Here is a 21,280-nt window from a genome sequence, read left to right as displayed (position 1 = left end):
AGGCGACACGCCTTGCGTTAGATAATAATGATTTAAATATATACTTTAAATTGTATACAAACCTATTCTTTGAGAAGTATTCTGCATTATATGAATGAATAGCTAAGATATATTTATGTTGGTTGGCTGTTGTTGTGATAACTGTATTTAGTGGTAAAAGCTCTATTCATTGAATTTTAATTTTCCGTTTTCAGAGGATGAGTCGCGCATTCAGAGAGGTTAAACTTTACTGTTGCATTAAACTAGTTGTATATAATTCTATTTTAATTTTCCAAAAAAACTGTCGATGTTGTGATTTGGATAGCAATAAGTAAAAATATTTACAAGTTCATAAAAATTAGAGTAAAACTGATGTTAAACAAATATTTTTATAGTTTTCCATATTTTATGCAACTTTAAGGATTGAATTTTTTTTAAGAAATCATAAAATTAACTTGAGTCTCTCTATACTAAAATGAGAATAACATTGTGAGTTAGCATTGTTAGGTAGGTCTTTTTAAATCTACAAAATTAAAAATAAAACCTTCGAGCTTTATGAAAATTTACAAATCCTTAGACCGAATTCATAGCCAAGAAAATAAATTAGCAAAGATCGTTGACCGTCCGTTCGTGACACTGTTACGTGCTAAAATATAATCATGTACCTGTAAGCCTTTTAAAACCTTAAGAATAAAAGAACTTAAAAATAAACGTAAAATAGAAAAACACCGTTTTAACAAAACTATTCTCATGTAATTTAGGTAATAGCCTCTTTGCTACATTCAAAGTAAAAAACTGGCCGCTAACAAACTTACATGAAAAAAAAAACACAGATTGACATAATTAAAAAAACGAATGTCAGGCTGCCAAATTTTTAGTGCATTTTCCCGGCAAACGTCGGTGGTGTTTTGTATTTTTTTAGCGCTTTACAACAAAAAAACAGGATTATGTCGTCTGATTTGTGTTTAGATGATCTATCCGATGTTGATATAACATTAATGACTCTGCGTAAGCCGACGGAATTGAAAAAAGTGATTGATTCCATACCGAAACCAGTGAGGGCTGTTCCGAAAAATGGGCTTCCATTATGGTACAGATTGGGCTTGGAGAGCAAGTTGCCAGTACCAAAAATGCCGGAAGGAAAAATCATTTTTTCACGCGGAAAAATCGGTGAAGATGTAAGTACGAAGTATTTTCATAAAATGAGTACGTAATACTATGGTATAATACACATCAAAAACATATTGTAATATGTATTTAGAAATTAAATTTTGTGGACTCTACCTATATTTCGAAAATCAAGAATTTAAATAGGTACTATGAATTTTATATTTACTATTATACCATCAATAAATAACAAATTCATCTAAGTATTACCTTACAAAATTATCAAATGTAAATTAAGTAAAATAAATAAACGCCAACCATAATTTCGATGTAAATTATATGCATACAGGGACTTAAGATAATTTAAATGTGTTCATAATTTCTTGCTTCACTTATACACACGATATTTTCATATAAACCATGGCTTTACAAGTATACAGATGTAAAGTAGATCTAAATCCACACGGAGAGTTCAAAACCTTTTGAATGTCGTTCCTTAAAGCATATAATTCACATGAATTAAATGTAAAATTGTATTATATTCTCTAATCTCTATACTTACTGTAACTCCTAATATTATGTCTTGTAGATATTATGTTTTAGCTATCTGTAATTGTGACACTTTATTATCCTGTATTGAACTGAAACCAATTATATTACTTGGATAAAATTAAAGAATTGAGAAGAATAGTAGAGATATTTCCTCAGTATCAACATAAAAACTAATAAATAATAAAATAATTAAATGAAACACGTAGCTAGATTCGTTTTCACTGTCTCCTTTATTCCCAAACCAGCATCACTTTATCACATTATAACTACTACAATTCAAGAGAAACATGTCCCATAGAAGCCTTGCATAGAACGCTTTACAAAGATTCATGCCGTGCCTTTAACGGATTTATATTTTGATCTATTCTCGTCACGGTGACAAGGACACCGCAATTTCCCTTCCATTGCGTCGCTGTGAAATGGGAAGTCGTTAACTGAAAGCTTTCGCGTAATATATTCATATTTAAAGATCTATACAAATAATCGAGAGTGTTCAATGTATGTAGGTACCATACATGTTTCTCACGTGAAATGTTTGGCTCTAATTGTCATTGGAGATAGAGAAGTAGGTAATCTCGTGATTTGATACTTAGGATTGAACATGATTTGAATAAAGCTAAGTGCTTAAATATTTGTGTTTATATACGTGAATACTAATATTACCTATGTTGTTTTGAGTAAATAAGGTTAAAGCTCTTGTCTTTATACTCTCTTACTATTTGGTTGGGGATTCCTTTTATATTAATAACTAGCTGCGCTCCGCGGTTTCATCCACGTGGCTCCGCTTCTGTAAATGGGATCTTCGATAAATGGGCTATCCAACACCGAAATAATTTTCAAATCGGACGAGTAGATTAGCACGTTCAAACAAACAAACAAACTCTTCAGCTTTATAATATTAAGTATAGATTCTTACCTACTGTCATTGATAGCACAAATTAAACTTCTATTTTATTATTCCAATTCAATTTACATGAACATTTACTCAATAATGGAATTTATCGGTATAAGCTCTCAAACTTATCAATTATTTCTGCCACACACAATCCTTTTTTCTTTCGCTAAGTTTCCATGCACGTGCACTGCGTATTGTTAGTTAGAACCAAAGACTTTAACGTTATTTATATTTATTATAAATAGTATAGATAAAAAAACAGGTAAAGTGATACTTATCTGTATTCTGTCCCATGAAAATGTGTAAAATTTACATAAAACAGTTTTACTTTAATAAATGTCATTTGCTAATGCACAGGAAATTTGTCTTTTGCAAAATCGGACGTCGTTTTTCTTTGACTTCCATTAATATTCTGATGGGTAGCCTTGTATCTACTAATTGAAGTTTTTGATAAAAGGTCAAGTATTAATGGTAAGATCTGAAAAACGTTATAATTGATTTTTATTGAAATAAAGCAACAAAATTTTTGTGAGAAAATTATTTATAGTCAGATCAATTAAATCATCTTTCCTAAAATAACTCTTTCATGCTACAAATGATTTTATCAAGATATACAAACTACATTTGATAAAAGGTTTTTGAAGTGAAAACTTCTTTAGCGGCGTTGGGTATAAAATCTTAAACTCGCGTCAGGACACGTGGCCTGATCGAAAAAGCGTAAGATGGATTTTTTTTAGCCCTTATATTCCATGCGTAAGACGGATACCATTCCAAAATATCAAACATGCTGAACGTTAATAATCAAGTTTTCACTTCTGCCGGCACTCCCAGAGTGCAACCCGTCTTTTTTTTATGAGTATGTGGAGTAATGAAGATATTCAAAGACAGTAAACCCCAAAAGGCGTAATACCTAAGTATATCTTAACAAATCATTTCAATAGAGCCGCTTATAATACATAAGCTGCTTGTTATTTCTTTCATATTGGAATCAAAACTTCTCGTAAGAAACCCAACAGTGCCGACATAAAGGTAATAGACATTTACTGAAGTTTCATTTTCAAAGAAAACTTTCCAACACTCTAATCGTGATTGAAATGAAGTCTTATTTATAAAACATTTCAGGCACGTTCACAGTAATCTACTATGATTTCTCTTCAATAAAATAGAATAATATTTTTTTATTTTCTAAAAGACGCTCATAAATTCTAATCCTATTGGTATTAGATTGCTGGAAAACGACAATTCTTTATTTTCTTTAGCTTTTTAAACTACAATTAATAAATTTATACTTAAAACAATTTTTAAATTCATCATCATTTTTAAACTTCTGCTATTTATCAATATTAGTAAAGACAACGGTTCACATAATATTATGCAAGTTCCACAGAATATAAAAACAATATCTATGTTGGTCTATAAGAAGATACAAAAATGTAAAGATGCACTCTCCCACTGGTCGTCAGATATTTCCATGAAGTTCGTTATAGATTATTTCATACCTACATTAACTTTGTTATTTGATTAAATAAATAATTTTTATCTAGGATTTCTGCATTACCTACATTTTAATTGATTTGCTGCTTAATTAAATACGTGCTAGAATTGGATCACAGAAAGAATCTCCCTACATAGTTAAATGTTGAAAATATTGGTATCGTTTATGGTATTCGCTGTAGTAGACAATTAACGAGCAATCGTTTGTAAGAAAATAATAAAATATTATTAAAGTTACTTTTCACCAGTGGGCTCAATAGCGTAAATTTGTCTATGTCGCATGATAATCCATGGAAATTGGTGTTCACCGTTTGACCCTCCTTGTTTTTTGGGACGAAACAGTTACAGACCCACATTTCATTTAATTTATTATAATTAATCCTTTGTTGGGTGTTCCTTTCCAAATCCCTGATCAAAATTGAATACCCCAAATCCCAAATGCTGCGTAAGCAACTCACCTGTTAAAAAATAATAAACCATCAACGCTAAATACATCTATTTATTACTTTAATTATTTCCAGGTGCGGCGTCTAGGTCTCGGCAAAGACGGACCCCGACCTTCATTCGACCTCACAGATCCTTACTGCAACAACGTGTCATACGACTACGTGCCTGTACACGACCCGCACTTGGCCCATCACTTCGCACAGAAGCCAGCAAGGAACAGAATGAAGCAACTGGGCTATTGCACGAAGGATGGCAGAGCGGTCTGCTCACTGAAAGACTTCAACCAATACAGGAAGTATCTGTACAATCAATTTATGGACAGGATTCATATGGAAATGAAGAAACTTGTAAGTAAAAACTAAAATAAGATATTATTTCTTCTTTAAGAGATTACAGATTACTTATGCAACTTTGTTTAGAATCCAGAAAATCCATTAAATGTTAATTCTATTGAAATTCCGATTGAAGAATTCGGATTACTTTCAAAGCAACAATTCGTATTACATATTCAGCACGCAAGTCCCTTTTAATGAAATTCATTTCACTAATGGATCAAGTTAAGCTCATACAATAATCTCAGGATGAACGCGCTCGTGACGATCTGACTCTAAAAAGAGTGGAGGTGGATGTGGCTCGACGACTGCAAGTGTTCACTAAAGCGGAGCGGGCGAGGGAACACTTGGAGCGAGTGGCCCAGGAACATGCTGATGAATGGGCGGAGAAAAGACGACTGTGAGTTGATATCATCATCATCGTTATTAAGACATTTTGATTCCAGTGAGCTTCTGTTATTGGTTGGCCCATGATTGACCATTCTGGGTGGTTGGTATGATGTTATTGGTTGTTTGGCATGTGTGTATAGGACGTTTCCGAAGGGAAAATCGCACAGCTCAGCAGTGGTAGTGGAATTCTAGATTTTTTGTCTCGTATTCTCGAATTTATTTATTTCTGTTGGAGGTATCATAATGTCTTTATTTAAACCTGGGTTTTCTTATGTACATACTTTTTCATTCATTCTTTCATTCATACTTTAAAAACTATTGTAGATACCGCGAAACTTTTTAAACCAATAATAATCCTATCTTTTTCACAAAATATATCAAAGATCAAAGTTCAAATCTATTACGGGATTGAAATTTGATATAAACAGATACGCGAACTAAAACCAATCATAAGAGAACTCAAAGTAATAATTACCTTCTTTGAAATATTAACTTTGCGATTAATTCTAAAACATAAACAGTATATTATAACACTCATGAAAGTTTATCGTATAATAAGGTATGGGTACATTAATAACTGTAGGTATAAAATTATATTGAAGTTTTTGCATAAAACATAATGTTCATTAGCAATAGCTTTAGAAATATGTACTTGAAGAGAGCAGAAAAAGAAATACGATTAATAATATCTACATAAGTACCTGCGTGATAAAGCTTCTATATTATTAAAAAATTATTGTTAAAAATAATTTATTATTTATTATTTTATTTTGTGTTTTGTTTCTATCATAAATTCTAATGGAAATTATAATAAATTAAAGCGTTCGCAAAACAAAGTTGTGGCGAAACTAGACTAACAGGCTTACCCTCTACGTGAGGAGATAGAGGGTGATTAATAGCAACACTTTGTTTTCATTTCGTTTAACGCAATATTAGTTTTAGCGGTCGACTGGTCCGGGATATAATTGAATATATTGCTTGCCCATTTGAGTTTAAATTTGCTGTGTAGAGAGCCCATTTTATCAATATTGATGCGATACATAACGTAAATGTCGTTCATTATTTGCTTTTACTACACCTATAAAATTCTCAGGCCTATAATTATTATAAATTTTAGGTATGTATTAGATATATTATTATGTATACAGTAATAGAGTGAAGCCAGGATAATTCTAATGTGCTCAATACTTGTCATATACAATGTCCTAAAAGCTATTTATCTTATTTTTGTATGTAACATGTTTAAAAAGAGAGTAAACGAGCATTTGTAGAAAGTTGAGCATAGTTTACAGAAAATAGACTTTAACACTGATATATTCTAAACAATCTAGCCATAGATTTATTCGGCCAGATGTTACTGCAGCTGATCTAAACACATTCCATTAGATTGATTACATAACACAAAGTTTGCGCTAACTACGATTGGATAAGTTGACATGTGTGCGCCTAATGTGTTTCGTATGACACTTAAATCTATTTCACGTTCAACGATCTAATAAATCTGTTCTAGTGAATATGAATTTGTCGTAGAGCAAAGTAAAAAACCTCAATATAAGGACGACAAAAGACAAGTATTGTATCGCCACACTTTGTCAAAAGTTTCTTATGATGATTGATATGTTAATAATAAAGGTAATTATGATGTGGGAAGCTCTTTTTATTATTGAATTTACCTTATTAATAATTAATAGGATAAAAAAGTATCTGTAGCATAGCTTTAATTCAAACTTAAACTGTCGATTTGTAACTTACCGTACACAAATGGTTATTTCAAATTGTTAACGTAATAATGCTTTTTTAAATATTTTTTTTTAATATAAATAGACGGTACATTTATTTCGAATGTTGCAAATAGCGCTGTATCGTTTTGTATAAAATGTAGAGCTACGTAGTTTGATCGTTTCTGCGTGAATGTTACAGCTGCATGGTCGAAAGGATATTTGCCGGTATTGAATTTATAGAGGAGAGAAGCGATTTTTATTGACATATGACCTATAAACGAAGAGGTTTTTGCACGCCTCATAAGCGAAGCGTTGAGGTGGGTACTACTGTCACTTCGCGCAAAACATCTGATTTTTCAAACTTAAAATGTCTTTATGTATCATACATTGCACTTGTAAGATAATACATACACACACATATTAAGAAAAAACACTATTTTTAACATTCATGATATTTTTGATGTCATTTTTGTTATTTAAACTAGTTAAAAAACTGTTTAAAAAAGTTCTGTCTTGGACGTCCGTGTGTCTGTATGTGCGGAGGATTTTCTTGTTAACACGATAGCGACCGAAATACTTTACTAATCGAGTCTTTTTTTTTCTCTTACGCTTGAGTATGCTCAGGAATAGAACCCTTTCATTTTTCAGGGTCTGATTCGATGTGGTTTAATTGTTATTAAATAAACAAAAAAAAACATATCGACTTTCTTTTATATTTATAGTGTACTCAAAATTCACCATTATAAACTCGATTCTTTATACTATAAGCCAAGGTTTAAAAAAATAAGTTGGTAGTCAGTCCCTTAAACCTGCGCAGTTTCACATCTAGGTGGGGCCACAAGAAAAATAGCTCAATTATTACGGTACCGCTTTCTTTACTTTTCCAACTGTTTTGAGACACTACAAGAGCATTGGCACATGAGAACAAGTGTATCTACATACTTATATTATATACACCTTTATAAATAATCAATTTTATTGTAAAGGATGAGATTATGAGGCGTGCACTTTTGGATTTTCCAAACTTTTTTTTTATTACAAGAATTAATGAATTATATTAAATAATATGATGATGTCTTTCCAGTAGATAATAATAATAACAAATACAGTTAAAAATTACGAAGTTATACATATATGTATATATACGTATTTTCTAAGTTCAGATTGATTTTTTTTTCATTGCACAACTGCTTTAACAATATGATCTGCATTTGCATTTTAATTTTAACATTTTTCTTGCTATTGTTTGAGACAATTATCACTACATAGTTCGGATAGTATAAAACAAAGTCGCTTTGTCTGTCCCTATGTTCCTTGGTATGCTAAAATCTTTAAAACTACGCAACGGATTTTGATGCAGATTTTTAATAGATAGAATGATTTAAGAGGAAGGTTTTAGTATATAATTTATTAGGTTTTAGACCAAGCGGGCGAAGCCACGGGCGGTGAGCTAGTTTCTTTATAAATATTTGCCTACCTACTCTATTAACTTGTATCCCACCAAAAACATAAATGTAAAAATTGGAGCCGAGTTCAATCGTTGACTTAATTTGCCAAAAAAAGAAATGAGATCTAAATGTGTGCCAAGTTCTGCAGACAGTCCAGAAATTTATTTACAAAGATGTATTAAGTTCTTAGGTTGACTGAAAACTCAATTGTTTTATTTTCCCTTAGAGAACAATGTTTATTCCAAAATATAACTTTTTTTAATTTGAATAATATAATTATTTTCACAAAGCAAACAACTAATGACCTATTGAACCCCATAATTTGATGAGGCTAGTTTTACATACTGTTTATATTTTGTGAGGTTCTAGAAACTAGCCTCATCAAATTATGGGGTTCAATAGGTCATTAGTTGTTTGCTTTGTGAAAATAATTATATTATTCAAATTAAAAAAAGTTATATTTTGGAATAAACATTGTTCTCTAAGGGAAAATAAAACAATTGAGTTTTCAGTCAACCTAAGAACTTAATACATCTTTGTAAATAAATTTCTGGACTGTCTGCAGAACTTGGCACACATTTAGATCTCATTTCTTTTTTTGGCAAATTAAGTCAACGATTGAACTCGGCTCCAATTTTTACATTTATGTTTTTGGTGGGATATCATTACTTTTTGTACAGAAAATTACTCTGCAAATTTGATTTACTTTATAAATATAATACTTTTTATATACGATTTTTTTTCTTGCGGTTTCTCTGTATGGTTTGTTTTGTATTATCCATACTAATATTATAAATGCGAAAGTAACTCTGTCTGTCTGTCTGTCTGTTACTCAATCACGCCTAAACTACTGAACCAATTGTCATGAAATTTAGTATGGAGATATTTTGATACCCGAGAAAGGACATAGGCTACTTTTTATCCCGGGAAAATGACGCAATCCCGGAAATCCCACGGGAGCGGGAACTATGCGGGTTTTTCTTTGAAGCTTTGCGGGCGAAGCCGCGGGCGGAAACCTAGTTTTCTATATTTTCTTGTATGTTATGAATGTCAGCGCACATTGCCCCGTCATTATCTGCAATTTTTTAAACTCGTTTTCTGTTTAAAAGATTACATGATTTTCTAAACATCCAGCGTGAATTTGTACACACACTATTACCAAGATGCAAAGATCGTTGTAGAAGAATCGTCGCCTTACTCCATGACGTTACGGTATTGCCATGACGCGATCTTGAAATTTTAATCTAAACGCGCCTGAAGATGTTTCACTCATATTAATATTACGCAAATTAAATCATTTCGACCTTCGACGAAGCCTTCTTCCATTACACCATTTATGGTAATTATTTTTGCATGCTTGTATTGGCTAAACATGTTTGTTCTTTATTAATATAATTGTATCACCATTGAATACCATGTTTAAAGCAAAATAAAGATTTTATTTATTTATTTATTTATTTACACTGAAATTAAAACTAAACTAAACACTCATAAATAAAGAATAAATAAATGTGAATATGTAAAATTATATATTACTAGCGGTCCGCCCCGGCTTCGCCCGTGGTACATATTCACGTTTTCTCTACATAAGAACCATCCTCGTACTTCAAGGAATATAATAAAAAAAGAATTATCGAAATCGGTTCAGCCGTTCTCGAGTTATGGAATTACAACGAAAAGTGGCATTGATTTTTATATATTAAGATTTTTAACTGTATGAGCAATAAAGGCAATATTTTTATTACAATTTTCTTTTATTTTACGTTTAATAACAGTTTTGAATAAAGAAATCATGCAATCGAAGTAATCCGCCCTAGCGATACTAGCGCGAGTGAGTGTGATGTCAGAGGCGCTTCGAATCTACAGATGTTTCGTCCTAAAATATGTAAACTTCAATAATCTATATCTCAGTCATTTATTGATGGATTTCAAAATTTTTTTCGGCCACTGATTAGTTTTGATCTATTTTTTAAGACTAGTAAGGTGAATATACTATTTTCTTTTTTTTTAAACTTTTCCATTTTTCCATACAAACAAAATTTATGTCATTGAAAAAAAAATTAAATACAAATAAATTCAGTATTTTCTGATTTTTTCCTTTGTACACTCACTATTACCTAGTTGATTACAAAATTTGAACTTTCTAGGTCATCTGGAAGTGGGTTAGGTTTTGTATATGTCTATAAGTCAGTCAGTCTTAAAAATTGCGATTTTTGGATATTAATATCTACGCAACTGTTTAATCTGTATTTATGAAATTTAAGGTTCTTGTTTATCTTGAGGTCCTCTTGATATGTACCAAATTTGGTTTATATAACTTAAATAGTTTTCGAGTTATAAGGGGGTGAAAAGTGGCTCGAAATGGTTCGTGTAAATATACACACGGCTGCTGCTCGCCAGTTCTCTTCGCTTGAACTCGGCTTGACACGCTGCCGCGTGTCTAGATAATTCAAGAACTGTGTGATGTGCTTTAATTTAATTTAATTTAATGTGATTTTAATTCGAATGAACAAAACGGTAACAAAAATACCTACTCAGAAAAATAAGTATAGTTAGTTAGTTACTATCCTTGATTAAATTTGATATTTCAGCAAAAATAAGACCCGGACGTCCGAGTGTTTTTCTTTTTCGAGTCTCGAATAAAAAAGGTATCGATATAAGCGCTTTCAAGGAAGCCTAGTTTTTACAGTGCCACCACTATTTTGTAGCGGGTTGTTGGCTTGTCGCCAGATCGTCGCAGCTGACAGATGTTTACTACTTACCGGCAAAACTACAGACATTAATTTATACCCTACAATGCATATCTTAGTACTCCTGTCCGCGTATACTTCGATTTTAAAAGAAAGTTCAGCTTGCTTCGCCGTAGATTCGATCAAGGCTCAGCTGTTGTGTGTAGCTTATTTTTAATGGTACAAACATTCACAAAATATGTCTACTTACATGCTATTACAAAATTTTATGTTCGCAATATAATGATTCCATGTGTTAACTTTATTTCGCTGCCTTAAATAACGTACGTATGTCCTGAAGTAAATGCAAACAAAAATTTTAAATATTATTATAAATGTTTTTTTTCTGTGACCTCTTAATTATTAACGCTATAATATCGGCACCCTCATTCTCAAAATCACCTTTTGGGAATAGGGCCATTAGCGAGGATTTGCAAAGATAATGAGCGACGTCCCTCGATTGTCGTTCAGAACTAATGACAGTCATAATATTATATTTATATCTGCTATTATTAATATAATGTAAAGAAGATATCATATTTCCCTTTGTGAATCATAGATTTTTCATAATATATTTACATTTTTATCTTTATTCATAGATATGTATAATCAATATAGCGCTACGACGTAGCTAGTTAAACGACGCATGCTTTAAGTTTATAAAAATACTAGCTTTCCGCCCGCGGCTTCGCCCGCGTTTTCAAAGAATTTCACATTTCATTTTCGCATTTATAATATTAGTAGGATAGGATAGGATGTACTTTTAGTGGGTACTGGAAACATCAATAGTATTGATTATTCTTATAAAATAATATTATCGTTAAACCCGTAGAAGCTATGAAAATATCATATGCGAAAATAGTCTAATATTTTATCACAGTTCAGTAGGTATCTGGCGTCTGCCGAAGATAAGATGACAATTGAAAAATCATGTTTCTTACGCAAGAATTCATAATATTGAATAAAGTAAGTAGGTAAAATTGCCGGGTAGGTACTTGAAAATATTTAATGTAAATCGATAATGTCATACAATATTACGTATCCAATGTATATGTTACGGCTAAAGGTAGGTGTGAACATAAACTTAAGATTAGCCGGCTAAACTTAGGTTTATTTTCGAGAAGCAGCTAAAGTTCGAAAACATGTTTGTTTGCGTCGTGATATTCCATCTTTAGCCGGTTAATGTGCACATTAACCGAAACGAAACGGCTAAAAATGTATTCGATGGGCGCGCCGGGCCGGTGGAGGGCTTGAGGGGCCCGCACGCAGAAAGCTGGTGGCTAGGTTAGGTTAGGTTAGAACCTAGAACTCTTAAGACCCGCACGAGCCGAGCGAGCGCAGCGAGCGTGCTGCGGCAGCAGCCGGCGAAGTGCCAGAAAACACTCGCCCTGTTCCTTACATGTATTATAGTAAGCAAATCTACCCACCCCGACTCAGGGCAGAAAGCTGGTGGCTAGGTTAGGTTAGGTTAGAACTCTTAAGACCCGCACGAGCCGAGCGAGCCCAGCGAGCGTGCTGCGGCAGCAGCCGGCGAAGTGCCAGTTTCCTTCTACATTTTTAGCCAAGGGCCTGCGGTTACACTTAAGTTTAGCCGGCTAAAGATAGAACAAACTAACATTAACACCTCGTCGAAAATAAACCTAAGTTTAGCCGGCTAATCTTAAGTTTATGTTCTCACCTACCTTTAGCCGTAACATATATAAGCATACAAATATTAAAACAAAAGAGAGGACTCTCTCAGAAAAGAATATTTCAAATTTGTACCTACAGCTATCATCCCCAACAAACCATGAAACATGTTTATCACATAAATATCAGAAATTATAAAGCAATACGTCCACCTGATTGCCGGTAACCCACTTCAACCAATTGCGTTGAAACCATTACACGATGTAAGTAAAAGCCCGCTAAGTATATTTACAACCGCAAATCAAAGTCCCGTAACGACGTTAAGAGCAAATCACATTTCCTCAGAATCATCCCTTCAGTACATCCCATCGAGCCGGCAAACTTAGTAAGCACATTTGCATAACCCATTTAGCTGCGCCGTTGGAGTGCTCTCTCTGATGCATAGAACATTTCAACATTCAATATTTTCTACATTTTTACCGTGTTGTATGGATGCATTGTTATGGATGCGACTATTGCATCCAATATTATGTATTTTGTCTGAAATGGTAGGTAGAATAAATTGAAATATAATTAGACAACCAAACAATATGCTTTTAAGTAACATTAGATAAAGACTTAGAAAATATAATCCTTGAAAGATCCAGAAGAATACTTCAATGTGAAATAAAAAAATAACGAGAATTTTTTTTTTTTTATTGTTTGATAGGAAAGCGCTTGACCACTATCTCGCCTGATGGAAAGCTGAGATGTGGCCTAAGATGGAGCGCGCTTTCCTAAAAATTTTTCTTTGTGGATTTTATTTATACACTGTTGCCGAAAACAGTCATACGAATAGATTCTTCAAAGATGTTTCATTCTATTTGACATCCCTGAAACAAACATAATGGGTATGAATGTTTCATTGAAATACCTTTACTGAATTATGATAATATTAACTTAAACATAGGTATTGTAATAGTTCGTCGTAGTCCTCTACGAGTAATTCTTCGTAGCTAATGATTTATTATAACATCAAGCGGGTATTTGCTGAAGATAAGTACTTATATCTGTAATATGAAATAAGTAGTAAAAATTTAATTTTAAAGAGGTATAGTACCTATCATAATTATTTAAATTACTTGTCGGTTATATACAAAGATATATGAAGCTAGTAAAAGCGTGTAAGTGTAAGACATCAATAAATGTTAATACATGTTTGGATCGCTAAGTCCTCTTCATTTGAATACAAAACCAATAGCGTACTCCTATCCTGAATTCGCAATATTAAAATGGGGTATGTTACAAACAGCAGCGAGTCAGTTGAATTCCTGATAAAAAGCGAAAGGTCATGTGATTCGTTCTTTCATCTCGTTCGAAACGTGAATCAAAGGGCTTTCCGACATGTTTTAATTAAAAGGAACCGAGCCGAGTGCATATGCGTCTAGAGCCAAGGAAAGTCGAAACTACAAATTCAGTCTCCACACTTCAGAATATTTCAACTTAACCTTCTTTAATAATAAACGTGATATTTTGTCGAAGTAGAGCACCAGGTAGTTTGCCGTTTCCTTTATATTGTACGCGCAACTTTTGCATGTTAATATACTCATAATAACCTAAGACTTTCCCTGAAATTGTAATGTAGAAAGAGAAATGAAATAAAGAAAATCTAAGAAAGTAAATTATAACATATTCCAAGTACGTAACTTTAAGTTAAAACGGCTGCCTTTTTCCTACAAATAATTACGTATTAAACAAGCTTCTTATATGTTCCTAAGAAAATATAAGTAAACAAGAACTGACTGCAATGTTAGTATACTGCGTAGCAGGAGCTATTTTTAGATAAAACTTGTGTAGTGTTTATATGTTACAGATATCATCATCTACTCTATCTTTCGATATATTATGATACTAGCTTCCGCCCGCGACTCCGTCCGCGCGGAAAAATAAAGATTTATTTTTTTTCTACGTATTTTTCCGGGATAAAAAGTATCCTATTTTATGCCCAGGATAATAAGGAATAATTATACCAAGTTTCATCGAAATCGAACCGTTAGTTTTCACGTGATGCCTGAACATACAGACAGACAGACAGACAGACAGACAGACAGACAAAAATTTTTTTAATCACATATTTGGGCTTGGTATCGATCCAGTAACACCCCCTGCTATTTATTTTTTCAATATTTTCAATGTACAGAATTGACCCTTCTACAGATTTATTATAATTATTATGTATAGATTTTAGTGATTGATCGTTTTAGAACTTTAATTTTAGAAACCATATCCATTAGCTCTATTAACCAACCACAGCTTTTCATCACATTGCATCTATGATGTGAACTAATTATTGTAGTGAACTAATTATTATTACCAGTCACTTTGATTCCTCTTGAAATAATGAAATACATTTTTTTATGCTAAGCACACATTACAAATAAAAATAATTCTTAACGTGTCTATTAAAAACTCTAATTCAAAATAATTTTCAAGGGCAAAAGAACAAGAAAAGAAGATACAAGCGCGAATGAAATACTTGGCCGAATACAACGAGAAACAGCGTAAAGAGCGCGCTGCGCGAGCGCACGAGAAACAGAACAGAATCAAACAGAGGGTGCAAGCGGCTGCCGAAATGGAGCTACGACGTAAGATAACCATGGTCAGGCAGTGGAGAGCGAACGAGAAGAAGCGATTGAATAGGCTGAAGCAAGAAAGAGATGCAAAACAGAAGAGGTTGGAGGATGAGGTTAGAATGAGTTTTATTCTAAATTTATTATAGGTTATTTCTTACCCCAATAAGAGGAAGAATTTGTTACGTCGTTCTAGATACACTTTCGTATGTTCAATCTTTGTTATATTTTTCTGAATATGAGAATTAATAATTAATAATTATTATTATTAGAATTTTTATGGGATACTTAAATATTATAAAAATTAAGTAGTAATTGTAACTGTACAAAGTTAAGCCCTAGTTGTTTGTATCAATTGGATCGATTTGGACGTAATGTAGTTATGTGGGCTTACTTTGTGTATATTTTTACGTTTTCTTATCACGTGTGTTTACTTGAACTCTATCAAATTATTTGTTATGGATTGCGGTCGTGTCTCATTACCTAATAATAATTACAAATATACCTAAACATTATAGGATTTCTAGAAATCTGACTGAAATTTTAGCTTTTATTATGCTGTATCACGGCATGCAACAATTACGTATATTTTAGCCAACCGCCAAAGGTCATATTGATTCGCACAAAATATTTCAGGCAAATAATAAATGGAAAGCGCGCGTCGAAGCTCAGAATCAAAAGATACAAGAAGAAGCGATTCTTCTGAAATTATATACGGAGGATATGAATGCTGGCGCTACGAGGAGAGCAAAGTTAGTGTACCTACTCACACTCACGATGAATTTTATGTGACTATTGTAGTCAGAAATTATTTTTCAAATTTACATAGTAATACTTAACAGTACAACTAGCTTGGTATCCTTCATTTGTTAGAGATATATTTAGTATTTGAATTTGAAAGGTATCTTAAATTATTATTATAACCAATAAAAATACTTTGGCAGTTTTTCTATTTTTTTCACGACTCATAGGAAAGCGGAGGTATACGCGTACAATACGGACTTAGAGCTGCAGCGGATAAGACTTGCTAATTGGAAGCTAATGCACGGCGGCACGGCGAAAGCGTCGCAGCTCGTGAGGAAAATGGGAATCGAGTTTGAAAAGGTTTTTGTTGTTCCAGTTTACTGAATATACTCGGTTTAATGGGAACGAATTTATGATTCTAATTGATGGATATTGATTATGTTATTTGGTTTGGGTATACATTTTGCAGTTTAGTGTTCGTAATTGGTGTAGGCAAATATATATATTAAACTATAGGGGTTTTAAATAAGCTTTAGCCTTTGTAACTCGGGAAAGCTAAGGATCAATGAAAAAGTAGTTCCCTAGTTCTATCTTCTTCTATCTGTATCGGTAACAGAACTAAAAAGGTAAAATTATTTCTACTTAAGATTTTAAAAAGTCCTCAATAAATTTCCCAAAAAATGTTATAAACTTACTCAATAAACAGTCGAAACGCGGCGCCAAAGGCATGAGCCCAGAACTAGCGCAATCGCTAGCTGAAGAAGCAATGGCGGCGGCTGTGTCCACTGAGGGAGATGCGCTGATGACACTGGGACAGGCGCGCGCTAAGATGGACATTGTTACTATATTACCGAGTGCACCTATCAGGATATTGGAGGAGGTAATAAATTATTACTTAACAACATTATTGTTCTATTGGTGCATTTATCCTCTGTTTCCATCTTCATCCAACGTTTCCATGCCCTTCTGCTCTGCTAAGTACGTACACAGATACCGATTTTGAGGTTCTAAACTTACGCTCACATGATCATGGTAGTATTTTCTAATATTCTGAACTCGAGTATTTATTTTTGTTTAATCAGAACTAACCAAATATAAACTGAACACAATATTATTTTATATAATTGAGTTGTTTGCAACAAATGTTATAAAAAGATACGTATGATGTATATTATGTTACATGTCTGATATTTTATTGTCATGTATTAGATGCTAGAAGGAGCGGTAATGGAGTTTGCTCGCCGAAGAGTCAACTTGCTCCTTCGAGATATCGAAAGAATGGTCAAGTCACGAGCCACGTTGGTATTCTTCCAAAACTTCCGACCCCCACCTAAGAAGAAGTTAGTAGTTATACAGAATAGTTGTACGAAAATATACTGAAATAAATTTCCTAAAATACATTCTCATTACTTCATGAAACCTAATTTTACCAAATACCGTCTTTTCTTCATATTAATATATTTAGACCGTCTTGAATCTTTACAGCTTCAGTTAGTCAAGTCTAATCAAATCTTTTCCAACTTTAGAACATACTTAGTTATTTTATCGTTCTTCTTATCTACACGTTGCTCGATAAGTTCTTTCTAACTAACACTCATATTGGATACAGATATTCCCAATATAGGGTAAACATAAAACATGCTATCAATTTTTTATCTAAAACTTATACATAGGTACTTAATATAACTTTGTACTCATATTATGCAATCGAAGAATTGGTACTATTATCAACAGGCGTCCAAAAGGATCAAGTTTTTTTATTTTTTTTTATTGGTAATAGGGAAGCGCTTGACCACAATCTCGCCTGATGTTAAGCTGAGATGTGGTCTAAGATGGAAGGCGCTTCCCTAGAAGGTACCTGTTCACTCTACGCTTGAAGACCCCCATATTGTACTCATCGGGGATATAGATAAGTTATAGATAGTACAAATATTTGGCGAATAAAAAAGACTTTTATTACTACTATTAACAGGCGTCCAAAAGCATCTCGCTGGACGGTACAAATAGCCACGGAGTTTGCTCGCCAGTTTGCAGCCGCGCATGGAATAGTGTTTGGTGACGTCACGAGCAAACCTGCAGACACATTCACTGATGTTGATATGAAGAGCGTCAAGGACCGACCGCCTACGCCTGTGGTATGTAGTAGCTTTTGAAGGATTTCGAATTTATCTAGTAGGAAAATGGTTATCAAACAAACATAGTATTGTTTGTTTGGTTACCTTTGACATAAGTTTCAAATTAGCCTCTTTCCCTTTAGGACACAAATTTTCTACAACAATGGCCAGGCTGTTCCACAGTCCCACAGAGGCTTCTCGCTCTGTGTTGACCCGCCTAATTTCTAATTTCAATTTATTTAAAAGTAAAAAAATTCAATGAGAAACTAAAGTTTTTAATCGCAAAACTATTTGGTATCAGCCATCGAAGACAAAACTCGCAGAAGTGACTTTCTCAGACCGAGTGGAAGATCTCCCCGATCCAGTCGCTGTTGGCACTTATTTACCTGAAAGGAAGAAGTTATTAGAGGTATAATAAGCATAATTTCATCTAAAAGTATGAGCAAATATGTTATTAGCATTTCTTTGATTCACATTGAAATTACAGCTCTATGTTACCTTCATTAAACCCTCACAATAATTATTAATCCCTCCAAATTACATATGTAAAATTGATGAATCTGCTTTGGATATTTCAATTAGACTTTACTGTTTTAAAACCGAGTTAGTTTTGTTACTCTCTAATAAATTCAATCCCTACTTGTTAATCAGAGTGTCTACGAATGAGTGCTGTGTAAGGCTGCGTTGTATTTTATATGTTGTATATATTTTGAAATATTCTTCTATATAACAATTTGGAAATGTGTTGAAATATCAATAAAATGTATAATTTTGTGTTGAATCATTATAAATTTAAACATAATTTATTAACTTATTTATTCGTAATTTTAACAAGCTCAATTTATAGATGATAAACGTAGCCGCAAAGCTGTTGTCCCGATCGGTGAGCCAGCAAGTGCTCAAGGGAATGGATGTTACTATAGGAATGGTCACGCTGCCGCATATGAGACAGCCCAGTTAGTAAACTGAAATAAATTAAAAAATTACTATTCTGTATTGTTTTAAGTAAATATAAAATTTAAAACATTTATATTATGGTCTTAGCACACAACAATTTAAACACAGTCTAACTTTAAACCAGGGATCTGTCACTTTAAAGGTACAAGTCCGAGACGGGCCGCAGACCGCAAACCGCAACAGCAAACTGCAAGCGACAACACTTGTTTCTATGAACATCTATGAATCGGTGCGCGTTGCGGCTGCAGGCAGCAGTGTCGCCGCGCTTAGAATCAATTTCATAGATGTTCATAGAAACAAGTGGTGTCGCTTGCAGTTTGCTGTTGCAGTTTGCGGTCTGCGGCCCGTCTCGGACTTGTACCTTTAGAGCCAGCGCGCACGAGCAACTTTGTCTCCGCAACTATTTTGTCTCTCCCATAGATTTGTATGGGGAGTTGCGTCGCTACGTGCGCGCACTTTCATACTAGCCCATGGGTGGGAGAGACAAAATAGTTGCGGAGACGAAATAGTTGCGGAGACAAAGTTGCTCGTGCGCGCTGGCTCTTAGGCGTGACAGACAATGATTTGTCACGGTTCAATGACCTTGACGATTCTGTCACTACATTAGAATTTGTTTTTTAATCGCCCCCTATAATATACATGGTTGTTCAAGTAAAAGTGTCAAGATTAAGGAATTGGAAAATGTATCGTATTATATATAGTTATGTGTTAGTAGTTACTACCTAATTTATAGGCTCCGATAGGTGTGCGTTCACATTTACAAACCTGTCCACAGTGGAGTGGGGTGAAGCGGTAGAGAGTCTATCGGACGCGGTAGTGAACAACCGCGTGCACAGCGAGTGCGGGGACGTGCGCCGCGCCGCGCTGTACCTCGCGCGCCGCGTGCTGCTCGCGCTCAGCGCGGACATGAAGCGGGAGAAGATGCGCCGCGTGAGTGTTGTGTCATTGTGTGTCTAGCGGTGCGGCAGAGAACAACCGCGTGCACTGCGAGTGCGTGAGATGTTGCTTTAGGTTTAGTTGTTGTACTGATTCGTGTTTGCTGTGACATGAGGGAGGAGATGCGCCGCGTGATTCATGTCGATGTAGGTAATTCTTAAGGTAATGCAAACAGGTTATAGGTTCCTAATATGGTGATCCATGGATGGATTAAGACGGGCTGCGGATCAATGATTTGATAACTAATTTTCCAAATCATTGATCCTTAAGACCACCACACACATAAATATAAACCTAATCTCCCAGACGTACCTTGCATTGTGCAAAAATAATCTTTAGTCACAGAACACACGTCATCATCTTCAATTTTTTTAAATAGGTACAATTTTCATATCTTATTTTTTCTTTGCAGAAATTCAGTATGTTATCGGACGCAGAAAAGAAGGATTTCTATGTTCCTGAAAACGTTCAAGCGGCGTGAAGGAAGTGAGGGGGAGTCAAATGGTTTATATTATAATATACATAGTTATTTTTCATAACTTGCTGTTCTTGACGTTGATAAATTGGTGAGCTTTGTAGTTGAATATGAAGGCTTTTTGAGAAATTCCACTTTGTTGATCTGTCTTTAGCTTTGTTATTTTTGACATTGTTTTTTCAATAAAGTGTATTCAATTTAAATGGGTTTTATTTTTCCTTTTATGTAAGAGCTTACAGATTTATTATTACTCATTTTTATACGTATTTGACTGAATACTTACTTATCACAATATGTACCTATTGTTAATCCATAACTAGATACAACTCGATCGAATGTACAATCCTATCTATAAACATAATTTTCTCCCAAGGAAAACGAGAACTTCCGCAATGCTATTCTATTTTTTATCGAGATCATTGTGACATAAAAGGTATGTGAAAAAATGCTTTCACTATGTGAACATATGAACACCTAACTGCAATTTTCGGACAAGCACCTCTCAGTGAAGGGGCGCTACGTGATACCGTATGGATATAAAAGCTGATCTTTTGTCTCTGATATAGCTTTTAACGCTCTGAATAGATACTTATCCGAACACTTTTTATCATGGATAATACTGTTTATTAAAAAATGCGTAAGGAAAGGCCAAAATGTGTAGTTTCTTTAAATAGCTTCAATTTATTTAAAACTTACCTATTGAGAGCTTTTTTATGTAGACA

General features: G+C 33.7%; 1 protein-coding gene across 1 annotated transcript; it reads left to right on the top strand.

The window, feature by feature from the left end:
- The first annotated feature begins 857 nt into the window (after positions 1 to 857).
- Positions 858 to 20,237, top strand: LOC123696393. Its single transcript, XM_045642537.1, has 12 exons — positions 858 to 1,157; positions 4,549 to 4,821; positions 5,055 to 5,206; positions 15,196 to 15,448; positions 15,969 to 16,084; positions 16,304 to 16,436; positions 16,783 to 16,956; positions 17,286 to 17,416; positions 18,049 to 18,211; positions 18,492 to 18,599; positions 19,038 to 19,146; positions 19,923 to 20,237. The coding sequence occupies exons 1-12, from the start codon at positions 927 to 929 to the stop codon at positions 20,102 to 20,104; spliced, it is 2,025 nt and encodes a 674-aa protein (XP_045498493.1). The 5' UTR covers positions 858 to 926; the 3' UTR covers positions 20,105 to 20,237.
- The last annotated feature ends 1,043 nt before the right edge of the window (positions 20,238 to 21,280 follow it).

The sequence above is a fragment of the Colias croceus genome, chromosome 1, assembly GCF_905220415.1.
Source record: "Colias croceus chromosome 1, ilColCroc2.1".
Classification (NCBI taxonomy): domain Eukaryota; kingdom Metazoa; phylum Arthropoda; class Insecta; order Lepidoptera; family Pieridae; genus Colias; species Colias croceus.
The sequence above is the reverse complement of the archived record's forward strand: the minus strand, read 5'-3'. Positions and strand labels throughout refer to the sequence as shown.

Excerpts from the sequence above, each read along its gene's own strand:
- LOC123696393 (XM_045642537.1), top strand. The coding sequence starts at position 927 with ATGTCGTCTGATTTGTGTTTAGATGATCTATCCGATGTTGATATAACA. Across the intron at positions 5,207-15,195 it reads TGGGCGGAGAAAAGACGACT|GGCAAAAGAACAAGAAAAGA; the intron begins GTGAGTTGATAT and ends ATAATTTTCAAG. Across the intron at positions 16,957-17,285 it reads CTATCAGGATATTGGAGGAG|ATGCTAGAAGGAGCGGTAAT; the intron begins GTAATAAATTAT and ends GTCATGTATTAG.